Source organism: Mesocricetus auratus, unplaced genomic scaffold, assembly GCF_017639785.1.
Source record: "Mesocricetus auratus isolate SY011 unplaced genomic scaffold, BCM_Maur_2.0 Super-Scaffold_100022, whole genome shotgun sequence".
In the NCBI taxonomy this organism is placed as follows: domain Eukaryota; kingdom Metazoa; phylum Chordata; class Mammalia; order Rodentia; family Cricetidae; genus Mesocricetus; species Mesocricetus auratus.
Window position 1 is genome coordinate 36,733,521 of NW_024429203.1, and position 15,295 is coordinate 36,748,815.

Here is a 15,295-nt window from a genome sequence, read left to right on the forward strand (position 1 = left end):
CTCCAGAAATTTTTTAAAAAATAATTTATTTATATATTTAAAAACTTTGTGTGCATGCCTGTGTGTGTGTGTGTGTGTGCATGCCTGTGTGTGTGTGTGTGTGTGTGTGTGTGTGTGTGTGTGTGTGTGTGTACATATGTGGTGAATGCATCCATACCACAGTATATATTTGGCAAGGGCAACTATTGGGATTCAGTTATGCCCTTCCACCATGTGAGTCTCGGGGATCAAGCTCAAGTTGTCAAGCTTGAAGGTTAAGTGCTTTACCCTCTGAGTCGTCTTGACAACCTCTAGTGCCTTTTACAATATGATTGTGGGATTTTTTTTCTTTTTTGGTTTTTCGAGACAGGGTTTGGAGGCTGTCCTGGAACCAGCTCTTATAGAACAGGCTGGTCTTGAACTCACAGACATCTTCCTGCTTTTGCCTCCAGAGTGCTGGGATTAAAAGTGTGCACCACCACTTCCCTGTACAACAGGATTGTGGGGTTGGAGAGGTGGCTCAGTGGTTGAGAGCACATTATACTCTTCCAGAGGATGTGGGTTTGGTTTCCAACATCCTATTGGATGGCTCACAACTGCCTGTAATTCTAGCTCCACTGGATCTGTTGTCTTCTTTTGGCCTCCTTGGGCACTTGTGCTCACATACAGTACCCACACATAGACACTCACATACATACTCATATAACTAAAAATAAAAATACATGGTTGGGAGTCATGTCTTAGAATTGCTGAGATTTTTTTATTCTTGAGCTTAGTAATAATGTGTGTCTATTCTAACCAAAAGTCATGGGCTTAACTTATACTACCAAGTTCAAGGACCATGGAAGAGTATGCATCTGCTGTTCAGTGCCAAGTTTAAGTCAGGAAAATGTTTTACTCTATATGGTTATTTAGGAAAATAAAAAGCATAGTTTCCTTCATGGAGAACTGTTTTCCATGCAAGAATGCTATCTTGCCTTGTCTTGAGAACACAGAGCTGAAGAGAGCACAGCACATGAATTCACCCACAAGCTTTGCTGATGACAAGCGCTCTCTTCTTATCCAGGCAGAGGAAACATTGTTGGTGGTACAGGGCTCCACTATTCAGAGCCTCCGCCTCCTTAAAAAACAACAGCTAAATGACTCAGAGTCAACCATAGATGGGAGACTGTCACTTGAGAGGAGAAGACCAGAAAATACAGAGAGGCGGAATACCTTCTGAGTGGTGGTCACTGAGCCTGACATTTTAAAAGCAGGAAAGAGAGGTGTTGTTGGCTGGAGAATGGGAAAGATGTTGCCTCACCCCCAGGGCCAGGGTCTGCAGCAAAACCAATGGACCCACCAGATTTGCTGAAAAAATGTGGCACCTGAGTGTGTGTGTGTGTGTGTGTGTGTGTGTGTGTGTGTGTGTGCCTATGTGCCTATGTGCAACTTTGGGGCACCTAGCCAACCCAAAGCCCTCTGTAGGTCCATCCCCTTCTCCATGCCTACTGGCACTATGGCTCACCAGAGCCTTGGTAGGTTGGACATGGAGCTTGAAGCCTATGGCATGCCTCTTGCTTCAGGAGAGAGCAGTTTCCTGAGCAAGGACAGAATGAAGTCTCAGGAGAGGATGGGGGAAGGCTGGGAATCCTGGCTTCCACCAACGAGACACTTGGAGGTGGAGGATAAAGGTAGAGTTATGAGGGGGACTTTGAGACCAGGAGGGGAACAGTCTGATGGTCAGAGGTTTGGGTTAGTCCGTCCATCGTTGGCGGGAAGCCTGGGGGTGGGAGAGAATCTGAGGACTATGTTGAGAGTAAAGGGATTGTGAGGACAGATGTAAAGGCTAGAGCTCCCTCCCCTTAGAACTAGATGTAGGAATCTCTGTGTGTTCACTCAGAGTTGGTCCTCTCCTACCCATTTGCTTTCAGGTGTGGACCTCTGAAGACCTATCACTTGTGAAGAGTGGCTGTCCCACACCGTCCTGTCCCAGGGTGCCTTCTCCATAGCCTTACAGCGGATGCTCACTTACTATATTGTCTCGACCATCATGCACTCCAAGGTCAAGGAAGACATGTGACCACCACAAACCAATACTGCAGAGGCTGTTTCAACGGTGTTATGTTGTTTATGCCCTCACACCAATACTCATTGAACTTGATCCTGACCCCATTATTGAAGAATTGCCTTCATCCAGTCCATTGAGGGCATGTGTCCATTGTGAGTGTCCATGTTCTCAGAAAAAGAAATCCTTTAATGGCTGAGGAATCTGGGGATGAGGAGAGTCATGAAGGTGTGATTTAGACAGACACTATCTGACTTGACACTCACTCTTCAATCTGTCCAGCCAGGGACATTCTCCTGAGTCTCTGGGGGTCCAGGTTTGTACTTGGACCCCCCTGGGAAGGAGACAGTGAAATGAAGGCTGTGAGCCCAGGAATCAGACTGCCTGTGAGGATATCAACAATGAGAAGACCATGCAGAACTACTTCTGTAGGCTAGTGGGAGGGAGCACGGCACAGATGGTCTCTGAAGCCAAGTGTGGCTGCTACAGCCTGGGCGTAGGAAACCAGGGAAGGCTTCTTGGAGGCGGAATAAAGGAAGAGGACCAGAGGAGAAGGAAGAGGAAAGCAAATCACTGGGCAACTTACCTCCTTTTGCATGAGCTCAGCAAAAACCATGCAGGCAGCAGAGATCAGCTCATCAGCATCAAGGTCGATGAGGTTGTTGCAGGCCTAGGAGGGAGATGCATGTGGTGTGTGTGTGTGTGTGTGTGTGTGTGTGTGTGTGTGTGTGTGTGTGTAAGCAAACACCTCTCCTGTGCTTTTGGGCAAGGGAGCACAAAGCTAAGAAAGCTACTACTCACAGGGGAGCACCTGATGTCTCCCCATCCCATCACAATGCCTGCAAATTGTATGCTTTGGGGGAATAGTAAGCATAGTCTTCACACAGGGGTCTAGGAAGCCCTGGCATTCTGCCACGTGTCTAAAGCTCCTAAGGAAGACCTGGTTTATGATTGGGGTATCACCCAAGTTTTCTTCTTGTACTTCACCTGGGTTTTAAGCATGTCTGAAAACCTCAGGCCCTTTTGCGACATGGTCAGGGGCTAACTTCAAGGCAGTGGAGTCTAATGATTAGACCATTTAAGGCTTCAGTTTCCTCACAGGCTTACTTGCATGGTAAACCAATGCAGCCTCTGTCACTGTCACAGGGCCTTCAGAGCTAGTCTATTAAGAACCATCAGTATGGAACCCCATACTTGTTGAATGCAGCTCTCATCACTGTTCCCTTCTGGAGGCAAAAGTGTCCGTAAGCTAGCATACCTTCTATGAAATGGGTACAGGGATCCAGCTCTAGAGGCTGGAGAGGGACTGGGCTGAGGGTGCTCACCAGGAGGATGGCATCACCACTCATGCTCTCCAGCAGTGCCTGCTCACGCACCATCTGTAGCATGCTGTAGGCCACCAGCACCTGGAAATTCCTGCAAGGCTTCCCTGTCAGCAGGACCTGTGGGCAGCCAGCAGGTCTCAGTACGGTGGCCTGAGGCCAGGACACCCTGAGGGTAGCAAGCTATCACAAACTGCATACTCAGAACAAGGTATAGAGAAACTAGAATTTGTGTGGGAGCTCAGAAACCCAGGGTTTCCCCAAAAGTCAGTAGAGGTGCTATATTAGATTTGGGTGTGGGGAATGGCAGGTGGGAGCTGGATCGTGGGATAGTGCACGCCAGGCTGGCAGTCGGGCTGGGGCCTCCAATTAGGAACAGCTGTGAGGCAGGACAGCAACAGGTGATGGGTTTGTTCCTAAGGAGGATCATCTGCTGATGGCCCTTGGGACTGTGGTTGGAGGACTACAGGTGTCCTGGGAGCCTGCCTTGGCGGAAATCAGATTCTAAAAGAGGTCAGCATTCTAGGGGAAGGGAAGGCCAAGGTCAGGCAGCGAAAGGTAGCAGAGAGCAGGGGCAGGGTGGCTGAGCTGCAGGCCAGCCCAGGAGCATCAGCAGGGGCCCCTGAGCTTACTGCCCTGCAGATGGTCAATGGAGTCTGGCATCAGAACTGACGCACAGAAACTCTAGCATTCATCCTCCAGTAAGGAGGGAGTGGGGTTGCTGACCCAGTTAAACCCCAGACCACCGAGCACCTCCAAGGCCAGGAAGAAAGGGAAGCAGGAAAGCACGTGGCTTCCCCTCCTGAGGCAGGAGGGTACAGTCCATATCAAGTGTCCCCAGCTGCATGCACCTCACCTCCCAAAGCCTCCAGACGTCATCAAAGGATTTGAAGGCACGCTGGAAGCAGAGGCAGAACCAGGGGAAGAGGGACTGCACAGCGCCTGAGCCCTTCCCTTCTGCAAGGAGAGAGGCAAGCGCTTAAGGTACCGCACAGGTAAGGCCACACAACAGAGCGTGCGGGATATGGGAAACATGAAAACTCTGGCTGCTGCTTTCCCAGCAAGCCCTGGTCTGTTTGGAGCAGACGTTCAACGTCACAGACTCAGGCTCCTCCACGTACTCCCCTCCCCAGGCCTGAGTATGTCTGCCATGGGCCTTGGTCCTCCCATAGCCTACCTGTTGTTGTGGGAAGTAGTAATAACTGTGGACCACTCACTGAGGTGTTCAGAAAATTCAGGGTCCAGTAAAGCAATCAGATTGTTGAGCATATGCAGGTTCTTGCCTACCCCGATGTTGATGACACAGCTGTGCTCCTGTAAAAGATGGGACCAGAGAACAGTCCTCCTCAGTTCAACTTGAGGACGTTACAGAACCAACCAAGCCCACTTCTCAGTCCCCATTCTGAGAAGCGATGTGTCTGGTTCATCGTGTGTGTGTGTGTGTGTGTGTGTGAGAGAGAGAGAGAGAGAGAGAGAGAGAGAGAGAGAGAGAGAGAGAGAGGGAGGGAGGGAGGGAGGGAGGGAGGGAGGGAGGGAGGGAGGGAGGGAGGGAGGGAGGGAGAGAGAGAGAGAGAGAGAGAGAGAGAGAGAGAGAGAGAGAGAGAGAGAGGGAGAGAGAGAGAGATCTGGTCCATGTGTACAGCCTATTTGCATATGTGTACATCTCTGGGCAGTCTTGTATTCATGTGCATCTTAACATATGGGAATGGGATGGTGCAGCAGAGGTGTACCATATGTGACCATGAGCCCAGCTATTGGGTCAGAGTCTAGAAGGAAGTTCAGCAAGTATGTTTTTGGAGAGGTACAAAGAGAGGTAGGGGGTGTGGGAAGCTTCTAGGAGGTGACAAAGGAAATCTTCCTAGATGGTAAACCCTTCATCCTGGGTGTAGAGTAGGGTACAGCCCGGACCTCCATGGTGTCTGGCCTATAGGTCATGTGGAGGAAACGGGAGGCAGGAAGTCACAAGAGCTCTGCAGGCAGATTTGTGTATGAGGAGTGAAAGGCCAGCAGGGGGTGCCACCACTGGGCCTGGTGAGAGTGGCACTCTGAATAACCCTTCTGAACTCTAAGGCCTCTCCCGCCCACTCCCTGACCTACAGGATGTTTGGGGGCTGGAGGAAGTGGCTGAGGCTGTCGGTGCATTGGCTTGGTGGGTGGTGAGGAGTAGGAAATTTGAGCCCGGCTTAGTCCTCACTGTTTTCTGCAGGAAGAACTGGAAGAGCCAGAAGGTCTCATGGTCGTGCTCAACCATCAGCTGGAAAAGCATCACCATCTCATGGAAGCCTCGTTGGTACTCTGCAGGGGAGGCGCCCGTAAGGAGAAGACAGTGGGCACTGGCCCAGGGTCCAGGAAGGAGCTGGAAGCATGGGCTGGGGCCCCACCCTCCACTCACCAGCCTTTGTGTTGCAGACATAACTCAGCAGTAGGGTCTTCTCCAGTTTCTTCTTGTCCACAAGCACATTGCCCAGGGGATCCTTGTCATAGAGTTTCTGAATGTCATATGCTAGGTTAGAGCAAGGGATAGGAGGTGACACTTGATTATCTCCAGCACAGAAAGCATGAATGAATTCATCTCCATCCTTTGAGGACAGGTCCTCCCCCTCAAAAAAAAATCCTAGTTGGGAGGTACTACAAAAGTCATGTCAGCACCACCAAGCTGGTATTGACTCCTCCTTACCTCCAAGTCTTTGACCAGACCAAAGCCTTTGTCAAGGAATGCTTCTCCCCATCCAATTCAGATCTAATCTAGTTCAAAGTCATGGGGGCGGGGGCAGGAATCAAAGCAACAGGGACAGAATACCCATGGGCATGGGTGGGTGGATTGACCCAGGTTTGGCTAGGAAAATTCCAGGCCAAAGTCAAACCCCAGGAGTCCCCTGTGCCTAGAAATGACTAGGAAAAGACCTGAATGGCAACTGCCCTCTCCTCTAGCCAGCCCTCCCCACTTCCTCTGCTCACCAATATTGTTCCGAGTCTCTGTGAAGTTCCCATGCAAGTTTTCTAGCAGGGGCCGGATTTTCTCATACATCTGGCACAAGGCTTTGTAGTTCCTCCTGAGAGAACACACCGGGGCTGAGTAAGGAGGCCTTCCCCTCTCAAGAAGGGAGCAGCAGCGGGTGCTGAGCTCAAGGGGAGCAGGGTAGCCTTGCCCAGCTGGTCCCCACATGGTCCCCACCAGCGGTGCTTTCTCCCACCTCAGCCTGAGCCGATGCTTTCCAACATGCTGCTGGCACACAGTGTGGAGACAGCTTAATGTGGGGTGGGCTCTGTGGTCCAATGGTAGCACCCATCCCTGGAGCCACCACTTAACAACGGAGTGTCTGCAGAGGGACGCCAGCCTCCCTCTCTCTAAGCCTCAGTTTCCTCATCTTATGCTGATCACTGCAGTTTGATTAGTGGGTGCAGTGATTCTAAAAGTAATTGTGTCCTGGGTCTCACACCTACACCCTGTAACACTGGCTTATTTGTAGAAGGGGTCTTTTCCAGTGGGATGAAGGATCTCAGTATGTGATCATTCTGGGCTTTCCGGGGAGACCCTAAATCAAACCACAACTGCCTGTATAAGAGACACACCCAGAGGAGGGAGAGCCCTTGTCCACAGAGACAGAACATGAATGGATGTAGCCTCAAGCCAAGGAAGCTTCTGTGGGAGGTGTGAAGACTTTCTGTCTCTCAGAGCCTTCTCAGGAGGCCAGCAAGCAAGCTAGTCTACTCCCTCTGGAATGTCAGAGGGAAAATGGCTAATACTATCAACCACCCTGTTCAGGGCACTTTGTTCGTTGGTGGCTTTTTGCCTCAGCAATCATGTGTGACACACACACAAGGCCTGGTCCCTGGTTTGGTACCTAGTCTGCCACTCACATCCCCACTGTCCCAGACTATTCTCATTTGTCCCTGTGTAAGTTGTCTTTTCCACATCTTGGCTGGGAGCTGCTTTGAGGCTGAGCTCAGCTGCTCCAAGTCCAAAGCCTTGGTCAGGTAGCCAAAGATAAACACCTCTAAGAAGGAAGCAATCCACTGTGGGGCCATTCAGAGCCAGTAGATCTCAAACGCTCACATGGACAGGTGAGGCCTGCACTGAGCAGAAAAAAGGTGATTTGGGAGGACTCGGACACTTCCCTAGTGTGTGCTCCACCTTGGAGCAAAGAGGCATGCACCAGGCTCAACAGGTCCAAGCCCCAGGGTGTTACAGAAGCGAAAATCACAGCTTCTGGATTTGGGGAGCATCCCTACCAACATGAACCCTAGCTGTTCTTCCCCTGTGTATAGTGACATGCCTGTTTCTATAATTAGATCTTTGTAGCTACTCTGTGAACTGTATTGTGACCTGCATTTGACAGAGAAGGAGACTGGGCCTTCAGCAGGGAAGTTCGTAGCCAAGTTTACTGAGTGTGATGTTAACACTAGAATTTGAATTGAATCCACTCCTAAAACTAAGGCTATTCCGAGTTCAAAGCCTGTGTATATTTACCTGCAGGAGGAAGTTTAGACTGAAGGAAGTGCCCCGTTTGTTCCTGACCTTGAAGCAAGGATGGAATTTTTGCATTTATTTATTCAGTGTGTGTGTGTGTGTAACATTTGTGGAGGTAAGACGACAATTTGTGAGAGTCCCTTCTCTCCATCCACCATGGGATTGATCTCAGATTATCAGAGTTTGTGGCAAGTGCCTTTATCCCCTGAGCAATCCCTTTGGCCCAAAGATGGGGTTTTGGAGACAGCTATTAGGGAGAGCAGTGTGGGTGGAGACAGAAAGTGAACCAAGAGCAGAGGGTGTATGCAAAGAACACCCAGTCTGCTAGAGTCGGGTGGTTGAGCTGATGGAGAGTCACTATGCTGGTCAGTTTTACATCAACTTGACACAGGCCAGAGTCATTTCAGAAGAAGGAACCTTCATTAAGAAAATGTTTCAACCAGGCAGTGGTGGTGCACACTTTTAATCCCAGCTCTCGGGAGGCAGAGGCAGGCCGATCTCTGTGAGTTTGAGGGCCAGCCTGGTCTACAGAGTGAGTTCCAGGACAGCCTCCAAAACAATACAGAGAAACCCTGTCTTGAAAAAACAAAAAAACAAAAAAAAAAAAAAAGGAAAAAAGGAAGGAAGGAAATACTCCCATCAGATTGGTCTGTGGGCAAGCCTGTCATGCATTTTCTTGATGAATGATTGATGTGGGAGGGCCCAGCTCACTGTGGGAGGTGCCACCTCTGGGCTGGTCCTAGGGGCTACAAAGAAATCAGATTGAGCAAGATGTGAGGACCAACCCCACATCTGACAGAGGGCTGATCTTCAAAATTTACAAAGAACTCAAGAAGCTACTCTCCAAAGGACCCAATTAAAAAGTAGGGGACTGAGCTAAATAGAGACTTCTCAATAGAGGAGTCTAAAATGGCTGAGAGACACTTAAGAAAGTTAGCCATTAGGGAAATGCAAATCAAAACAACCCTGAGATATCATCTTACTCGTGTCAGAATGTCTAAAATCAAAAAAGCCACTGACAGCTTATGCTGGAGAGGATGTGGAGAAAGGGGAACACTCCTCCACTGCTGGCGGGAGTGCAAGAGCTCCTGAGCAGATTGGGAACATGGGGGGAGAGGAGAGGGAACCAGGGAAAAGAGAGGGGGGTAAGAGGAGGGTAGAAGATGACATGGGGGAGCAGGAAGGTTGAGTCGGGGTAAGAATAGAGGAGACCAGAATGAGAGATACCATAATAATTGGAGTCATTATAGCTTTGAGGAGAGAGCTGACACTAGTGAGATTTCCAGAGATCTACAAGGATAACACCAACTGGAAAACTAAGTAATATCGGAGAGACTACATTAATAGTCCCTACCTGATGATAAGCTTGGTGACTACCTTATATGACATCCTAGAACCTTCATTCACTGATTGATGGAAGCAGAGACAGATACTCACAGCTAAACACTGAACTGACCCCCCTGGAACCTAGTGACAGAGATGGAGGAGTGATGAGCAAAGGGGTCAAGACCATGCTGGTGAAACCCACAAAGACAGCTGATTGGATAAGGGGGAGCTCTTGAACCCCAGACTGACGGCTAAGAGATCAACAGGGGACTGATCCAGACTCCATGAATGTAGTGTCAGTGAGGAGGCCTCAGAAATCTCTGGGGCCTTGGGTAGTAGATTAGTGTTCACCATGGCATACAAATGAACTTTGGGAGCCCATTACACATGGAGGGATGCTCTCTCAGCCTGGACGCATGGGGAAGGGCCTAGGTCCTGCCCTGGATGAAATGACAGACTCTGGAACCCCCCCCCCAAGGAGGGCCTCACCCTCCCTGGGGAAAGATGTGGGGACTGGGCTAGGGGTGGGGGTGGGGGTGGGGCTGGTAGAGGGACAAGGGGAGGGAGCTGGGATTCACATTTGAAGCATGCATGTTTCTAATTTAAATTTTAAAAAAAGATGTGAGGACCAAGCCAGTAAACAGCATTCCTTCACGGCCTCTGTATCAGCTCCTGCCTCCTGGCTCCTGCCCTGACTGCCCTCAGTGATAGACTGCAATGTGGAACTGTAAGCCCCCCCAAACAAAACCTCTCCTCCCCAAGTTGCTTTTGGCCATGGTGTTTCATCACAGCAGTAGAAATCTAAGATAGTCCCTCAGGGATGGTCAGGGATGGTCAGATGGAGGGTGCTGGGATGGGAGAGCCGGGATTAAGAGGAAATAGGCTATGTGAAACGTCAGCAGACACACATGTCTCTGGGATTGTTTAACCTGAGGACATGTGCAGCCCGTGCAGGGCACCAGGAGGAGAAACGGATCGTAGACTCAGGAAGCAGTTATGCCATGGGGTTTTGGGGTGGCAGTTGGCAGGAAGAGGACTGGGGCCAAGGAAAGAAAGTTCCTAGGGTCCTTCACAGGTAGGCTGTGCAGGGAAGGCTGAGGTTGGGAACGAGGCGATCAGGGGAATTTCCAGACAAGCCCCTGCCTGCAACTGCTATTTTGGTCAATGCAACTGGAGAGGAGGTGCCTGCTTAAACCTGGCTACACCTGCTGTATGTGGGTCCTGTGTGGGAAGCACCGGGAGTCTTCTCAGAATAAGTTATTCACATGAAGAAGAAACTTGAACCTCTAGGCCAAGAGGGTGCCCCTCCCCTGAAGCCTCAACAACTCTCCACTGAAAGAGGTTCTGGAAAGTACTACCTCCTGTTGGTGTCCACCATGAGCCGCTCGTCCCGGGAACTCTGCCATGAGTAGTAGCCTGTGAGGAACTTCCAGGCTTCCGTCCTCACAAAGGGGTGTAGACCCTAGGCATGGGAGGTCATGAACTCTCAAGATGCCCAATGTTGTACCTGATCCCTACCATCTGTGCCACCCCCTAAGTGCCAGGGCAAGGCCGAGGGTAGCCTGGGAATAATACCCTTTCCAGGATGTTAACACAAATGAAGTCCCGAGTTTTGGCCAAGTGACCGTTCTCGTCGAAGAAGCTGTCCCATTCCGTCTTGTCAATGGGAGGGTTTCTCTTCTCCTGGCAATGACAACCAGAGTGATCCTCTGTTAGAGGCTTTGGGCTTTCCTTCTAATTTGAGGACTCTGTGAGAGATCAAAATTCACAGCCTCTGGCTCACATCTAGAATACTCTGTTCTGAGGAAAATGATGAAAATCAGTGGGGAAAAAACCCTCCAGGATGGACAATAATGTTCACTGCACATAATTTACCCAGATTAAGACTGTAAACACTCTGAATGCACTGCAGTAAGGGAATAGTTAAGTAAACTATGTTTTATATACAACATGGAATACAGGGAGGCTTACAAATAGATGTTTACAAGGCATGAATAATGATCTGGAAAGATACAAATGTTACAGGAAAAGGCAGAATACACAGTTTGACACTTGACATTCTCCCTGTGCTCCGGTACTGGCTCTCCATGGAGTCTGACTCTTACAGCAGCACACTGGGCCCTCCAATCCAGACATGCCAGTGTTCTCAGCACTGCTGCTTGTATGCTGTGTCTGTTACATATTACAAAACTGCATCACATAAACTTGAATGTACAGGAGATTCTTAGAAAAAAGACTGAAGCTTGGGCATAGTGTCACTTGCCTATAATTCCATCCAGCACTTGGGAGGCAGAGGCAGGTGAATCTCCGAGTTTGAGGGCATCCTGGTCTACGTAGTGAGTTCCAAGTTATGAGACCCTGTCTCAACAACAACAACAAATAAAGTAATAGGAACAATACTGAAGAAAATACCAAGAAAATATCCTCCATTAAAAACAGTGGAGCCAAGGTGAGCTGGGTGGTAGCAGTGGCAGCGGCGCATGCCTTTAATCCCAGCACTCAGGAGGCAGAGGCAGGCAGATAGATCTCTGTGAGCTTCAGCTAAGCCTGGTCTACAGATCGAGTTCCAGGACAGTTAGATCTACACAGAGAAACCCTGTTTCAAACAAACAAAGCAAGCAAACAATTGTGGGACTGGGGAGATTGTTCAGCAGTTAAAAACACTGGCCGGCCAGGCATTGTGGAGCACTCCATTAATCTCAGTACTCAGGAGGCAGAGGCAGGTGGATCTCTGTGAGTTCAATGCCAGCCTGGTCTATAGAGTGAGTTCCAGGACAGGCTCCAAAACAATACAGAGAAGCCCCACCTTGAAAAACAAAACAAAAACAAAAAAGCAAAAATAAAAACAAAAACAAAGCAAACAAACTACAACAACAACAAAAAAACCACAGGCTGCTCTTCCTGAGAACCCAGGTTCAATTCCTAACACCCACATAGCAGTTCACAAGTGGATATAACTCCTGTTCTGGGGTCCCTGAGGCCCTTTTCTGGCCTCCTTGGGCACATGGCACATGCATGGTGTACAGAGATACACGCAGACAAAACACCCACACATATAAAATTTAAAGAAAAAAACCACAGTAGTGATTGGAGATAGGGATGTATCTCAGTGGGTAGAGCACTTGCCTAGCACACAGGAAGCCCTGGGTTTGATTTCCAGCACCACATACCTGTGGAGGCAGTAGAACCACAAGTTCAATGTTATTACTCTATTCAGTAAATTTGAGGCTAACCTGGGATGCACAGGGCCCTGTCTCAAAATAAAACAAAGGCTTCAGTGATTACCTTTGAGTAAGTTGGGGAATATAAATATTTCTTTTTCATGTGTTTTATGTTTTTCTTTGATTGTGCTGCCTTGATAATGGAAAGAAATAAGATAAGCAAAAATTAAACAATTCATGTGCTCTATTTTATCTTCCCTGAAAATGTAAAGCAGTTATCACAGGAATATTTGAATAAGGAGATGTGAGTGTGTATGTATGTATGTGTATGTGTGCATGCACGCACGTACACGCACATGCATGCGCGCCTGTGTGTGTATGTGCGCCTGTGTGTGGTATGCACACTTGTGTGCAGTGTACCTGTGTATGAGTAATAACACTCATACACAAATGCCTGCAAAACATTTATAAAATGACAACTAAGGCTGAGACTGTGGGATGGGTGTTCTCTCCTGCTGAAGAGAAAGCGATCTTGAAGTACCACATCTGAGAGAGTTGGGGGTGGAGCGCTGATGGACAAGAGCTAAGCAGAGGTGTCCCTGTGTTTCTCTTAATACCTGAATGTATTAACACAGGGCTCTAAATGTAATTTGTATACAAATCACTTGAGGGTCTTCTGGCTCAGAAAGTTTAGTGAGCAGCCTACAGAGATGCATCCCTAACAGTTTCCTGGACCACTGAGACTGTGGTACACAGGCTGAGTGAGGAGTCAGGCTTCAAGACCTGACACCCAAAGTAGCAGTTGCATCACTGACTGCAGATGGGGCAGTTTTACTCTCCGTGTCAGGTGGTCTTGAGAGCTCCCTTTTCATTGTTGTTGTTGTTATGTGTGTGCGTGTGTTTGTGTGTGTGTTCGTGCACACACACGTACATGTTTACAGATATGTGGACACAAGCGTGTGAGTGCATGTGGAAGCATGAGGTTGATGTTGGGAATCATCTTTGTCCTTCTATTGTATTCAATGAGGCAGGGTCTCTCAATCAAACTGCTAAGTCTCTAGGATCCATTTCCTCATTCATCACATGATAATAGCCCCATCTCAGAGGGCTGGGAGGAGAAGGAACGACTATAAACAAAGTACTTACAACGTCATTTGTGCACACCAACTACTGTCTGGCAACTTATTCATTATTGTTATTAGCCTTTTCTAAGTTTGAAGAACAGAAGAAATATAGAACATTTGAGGCTTGGTGATTACAAGCAATAAAAGTGTAGCATTTAAACTTCAGGTGCTCATTTTGAATTTTTATATATCACGCTATTAATCACATGATAAATGGATCCTGAAATTGGTTAAGGTCATTATAATTAGTTATGATTTTGAAAAATAGTGCATGGAAAATTTTCATGACTCAAGTGGACTAAGGAATTGTTTATCAACTGTGCATGGGACCTAGTAACAGAAGCACTATTGCCACCTGGTGGCAACATACCAAAATTGTTGGCAAAAGCACCAAAGAAAACTCACCAGTGTTTGTGCAAACTCTAAGAAACTCAATAACTTTAGAATGACACCTCTGGGAAGGAAGCCATGCTGGGTTCTGAGCTCTCCCAATAAGGTAAAAAGGGATGTGTGTGTCTCTTCTGTGGTTGGTGTTGCTCCACCTTCCACCAGCAACCATCCCTCTCAGCAGGGACAAAAGAGCCCCAGTGCAAACAGAGGTTGAGGAGGGAGGCACTTGGGGCCGATGAAGAAGAACATGTGTCAGTCAGGCATGGTGGCATACTCTTGTAAGCCCAGCTCTCAGAAGGCTGAGGCAAAAGGATCACAAGTCAAGGGCAGGCTGGGCAGCATAGTGAGACCCCCACCTCAAAACAAAACAAAGAGCATACCAAGATGAAGGTGGCTGACCGCCTTGCAGAGAGGCTGTTTTCTGGAGAAAGGGTGGTCATGTTCCCCTCTAGCTTTCTTTGGAGTTAGTTGCCTGTGTCCGGATCTCCTGGAGAGCCCGGGAAGGGGAGCTCCCTTTTAGGAGATGAATTGCATTCCCCAAAGGAACAGGGCTTCTGTTGACTTCCCACAGCTAGATGTGTCACAAGGCCCTGGAACTGTCATCATAATGACCTTGGAATACACATTGGAATACACACAGAAGCCAAGGAAGTAAACCTACTTCTCACCCCCCAAAATTATAGTGCACACAGGCTATGCTCTGGAGGTTGGGTTAAGAGAATGCCAGGATCCCATGGGTTGGGCTATCCAGGGCAGCCTTCCTGGAAGAGGTGAGCTACAAGTCCCTTTTCCATGTCGCTGGCCTTCCCCTTTGTTTTACCAGACCAGTACCAGAGCTAAGTGATAACTATCGTCAGAACCTCAGATTTAGGGAGGACTTCCCAAAATGCCAAATCAGTGTGCCTGTTCTGGGGGCTAGAAGCAGATTTTTTAAGTGTACTTAGGGAACTAAAATTTAGTGTTTGAATAGTGGTTCCTGGTGTGTGTGTGTGTGTGTTGTGGTGTGTGTGTGTGTGGTATGTATGTTTGATGTGGTATATGTATGTATGTGGTATATGTATATGCAGTATGCAGTGTGTGTATGTGTGGTATGTGTTGTGTGTGCTATGTATGTGTGCGTGGTGTGTGTATGGTGCATATGGTTTGTGTGTGGTGTTTAGTGTGTGTTTAGTGTGTATGTATGGTACGTATGTATATGGTGTGTGGTATGTATGTGTATGATGTGTGTGTGTGTATGTATGTATGTGTATGTGTGTGTGTGTATGTATGTATGTGTATGTGTGTGTGTGTGTGTGTGTGTGTGCGCGCGTGTGTGGTTTGTATGTACTTCTGGACACCAGAGGAGTGTCTTCAGTCTCTCCACCTTACTTTTTGAAACAGATTTCTTAATCAACCTGGCTAGACTGGCTGGTCAGTGAGCTCCAGTGATCCATCTGTTTCCGTCCCTGGTGCTGGGGTTACAGATGCACACAGCT

The 15,295-nt window shown here is 48.4% G+C and overlaps 1 protein-coding gene across 1 annotated transcript; it reads right to left on the minus strand.

The window, feature by feature from the left end:
* Window positions 1-719: 719 nt before the first annotated feature.
* Tbc1d21 (TBC1 domain family member 21) lies at window positions 720-14,384 on the minus strand. Its single transcript, XM_005069621.4, has 11 exons — window positions 14,201-14,384; window positions 10,721-10,828; window positions 10,504-10,607; window positions 6,307-6,401; window positions 5,741-5,851; window positions 5,543-5,643; window positions 4,566-4,662; window positions 4,205-4,305; window positions 3,352-3,468; window positions 2,613-2,696; window positions 720-2,230 (listed from the first exon to the last, which is right to left on the minus strand). The coding sequence occupies exons 1-11, from the start codon at window positions 14,258-14,260 to the stop codon at window positions 2,198-2,200; spliced, it is 1,011 nt and encodes a 336-aa protein (XP_005069678.1). The 5' UTR covers window positions 14,261-14,384; the 3' UTR covers window positions 720-2,197.
* Window positions 14,385-15,295: the final 911 nt, after the last annotated feature.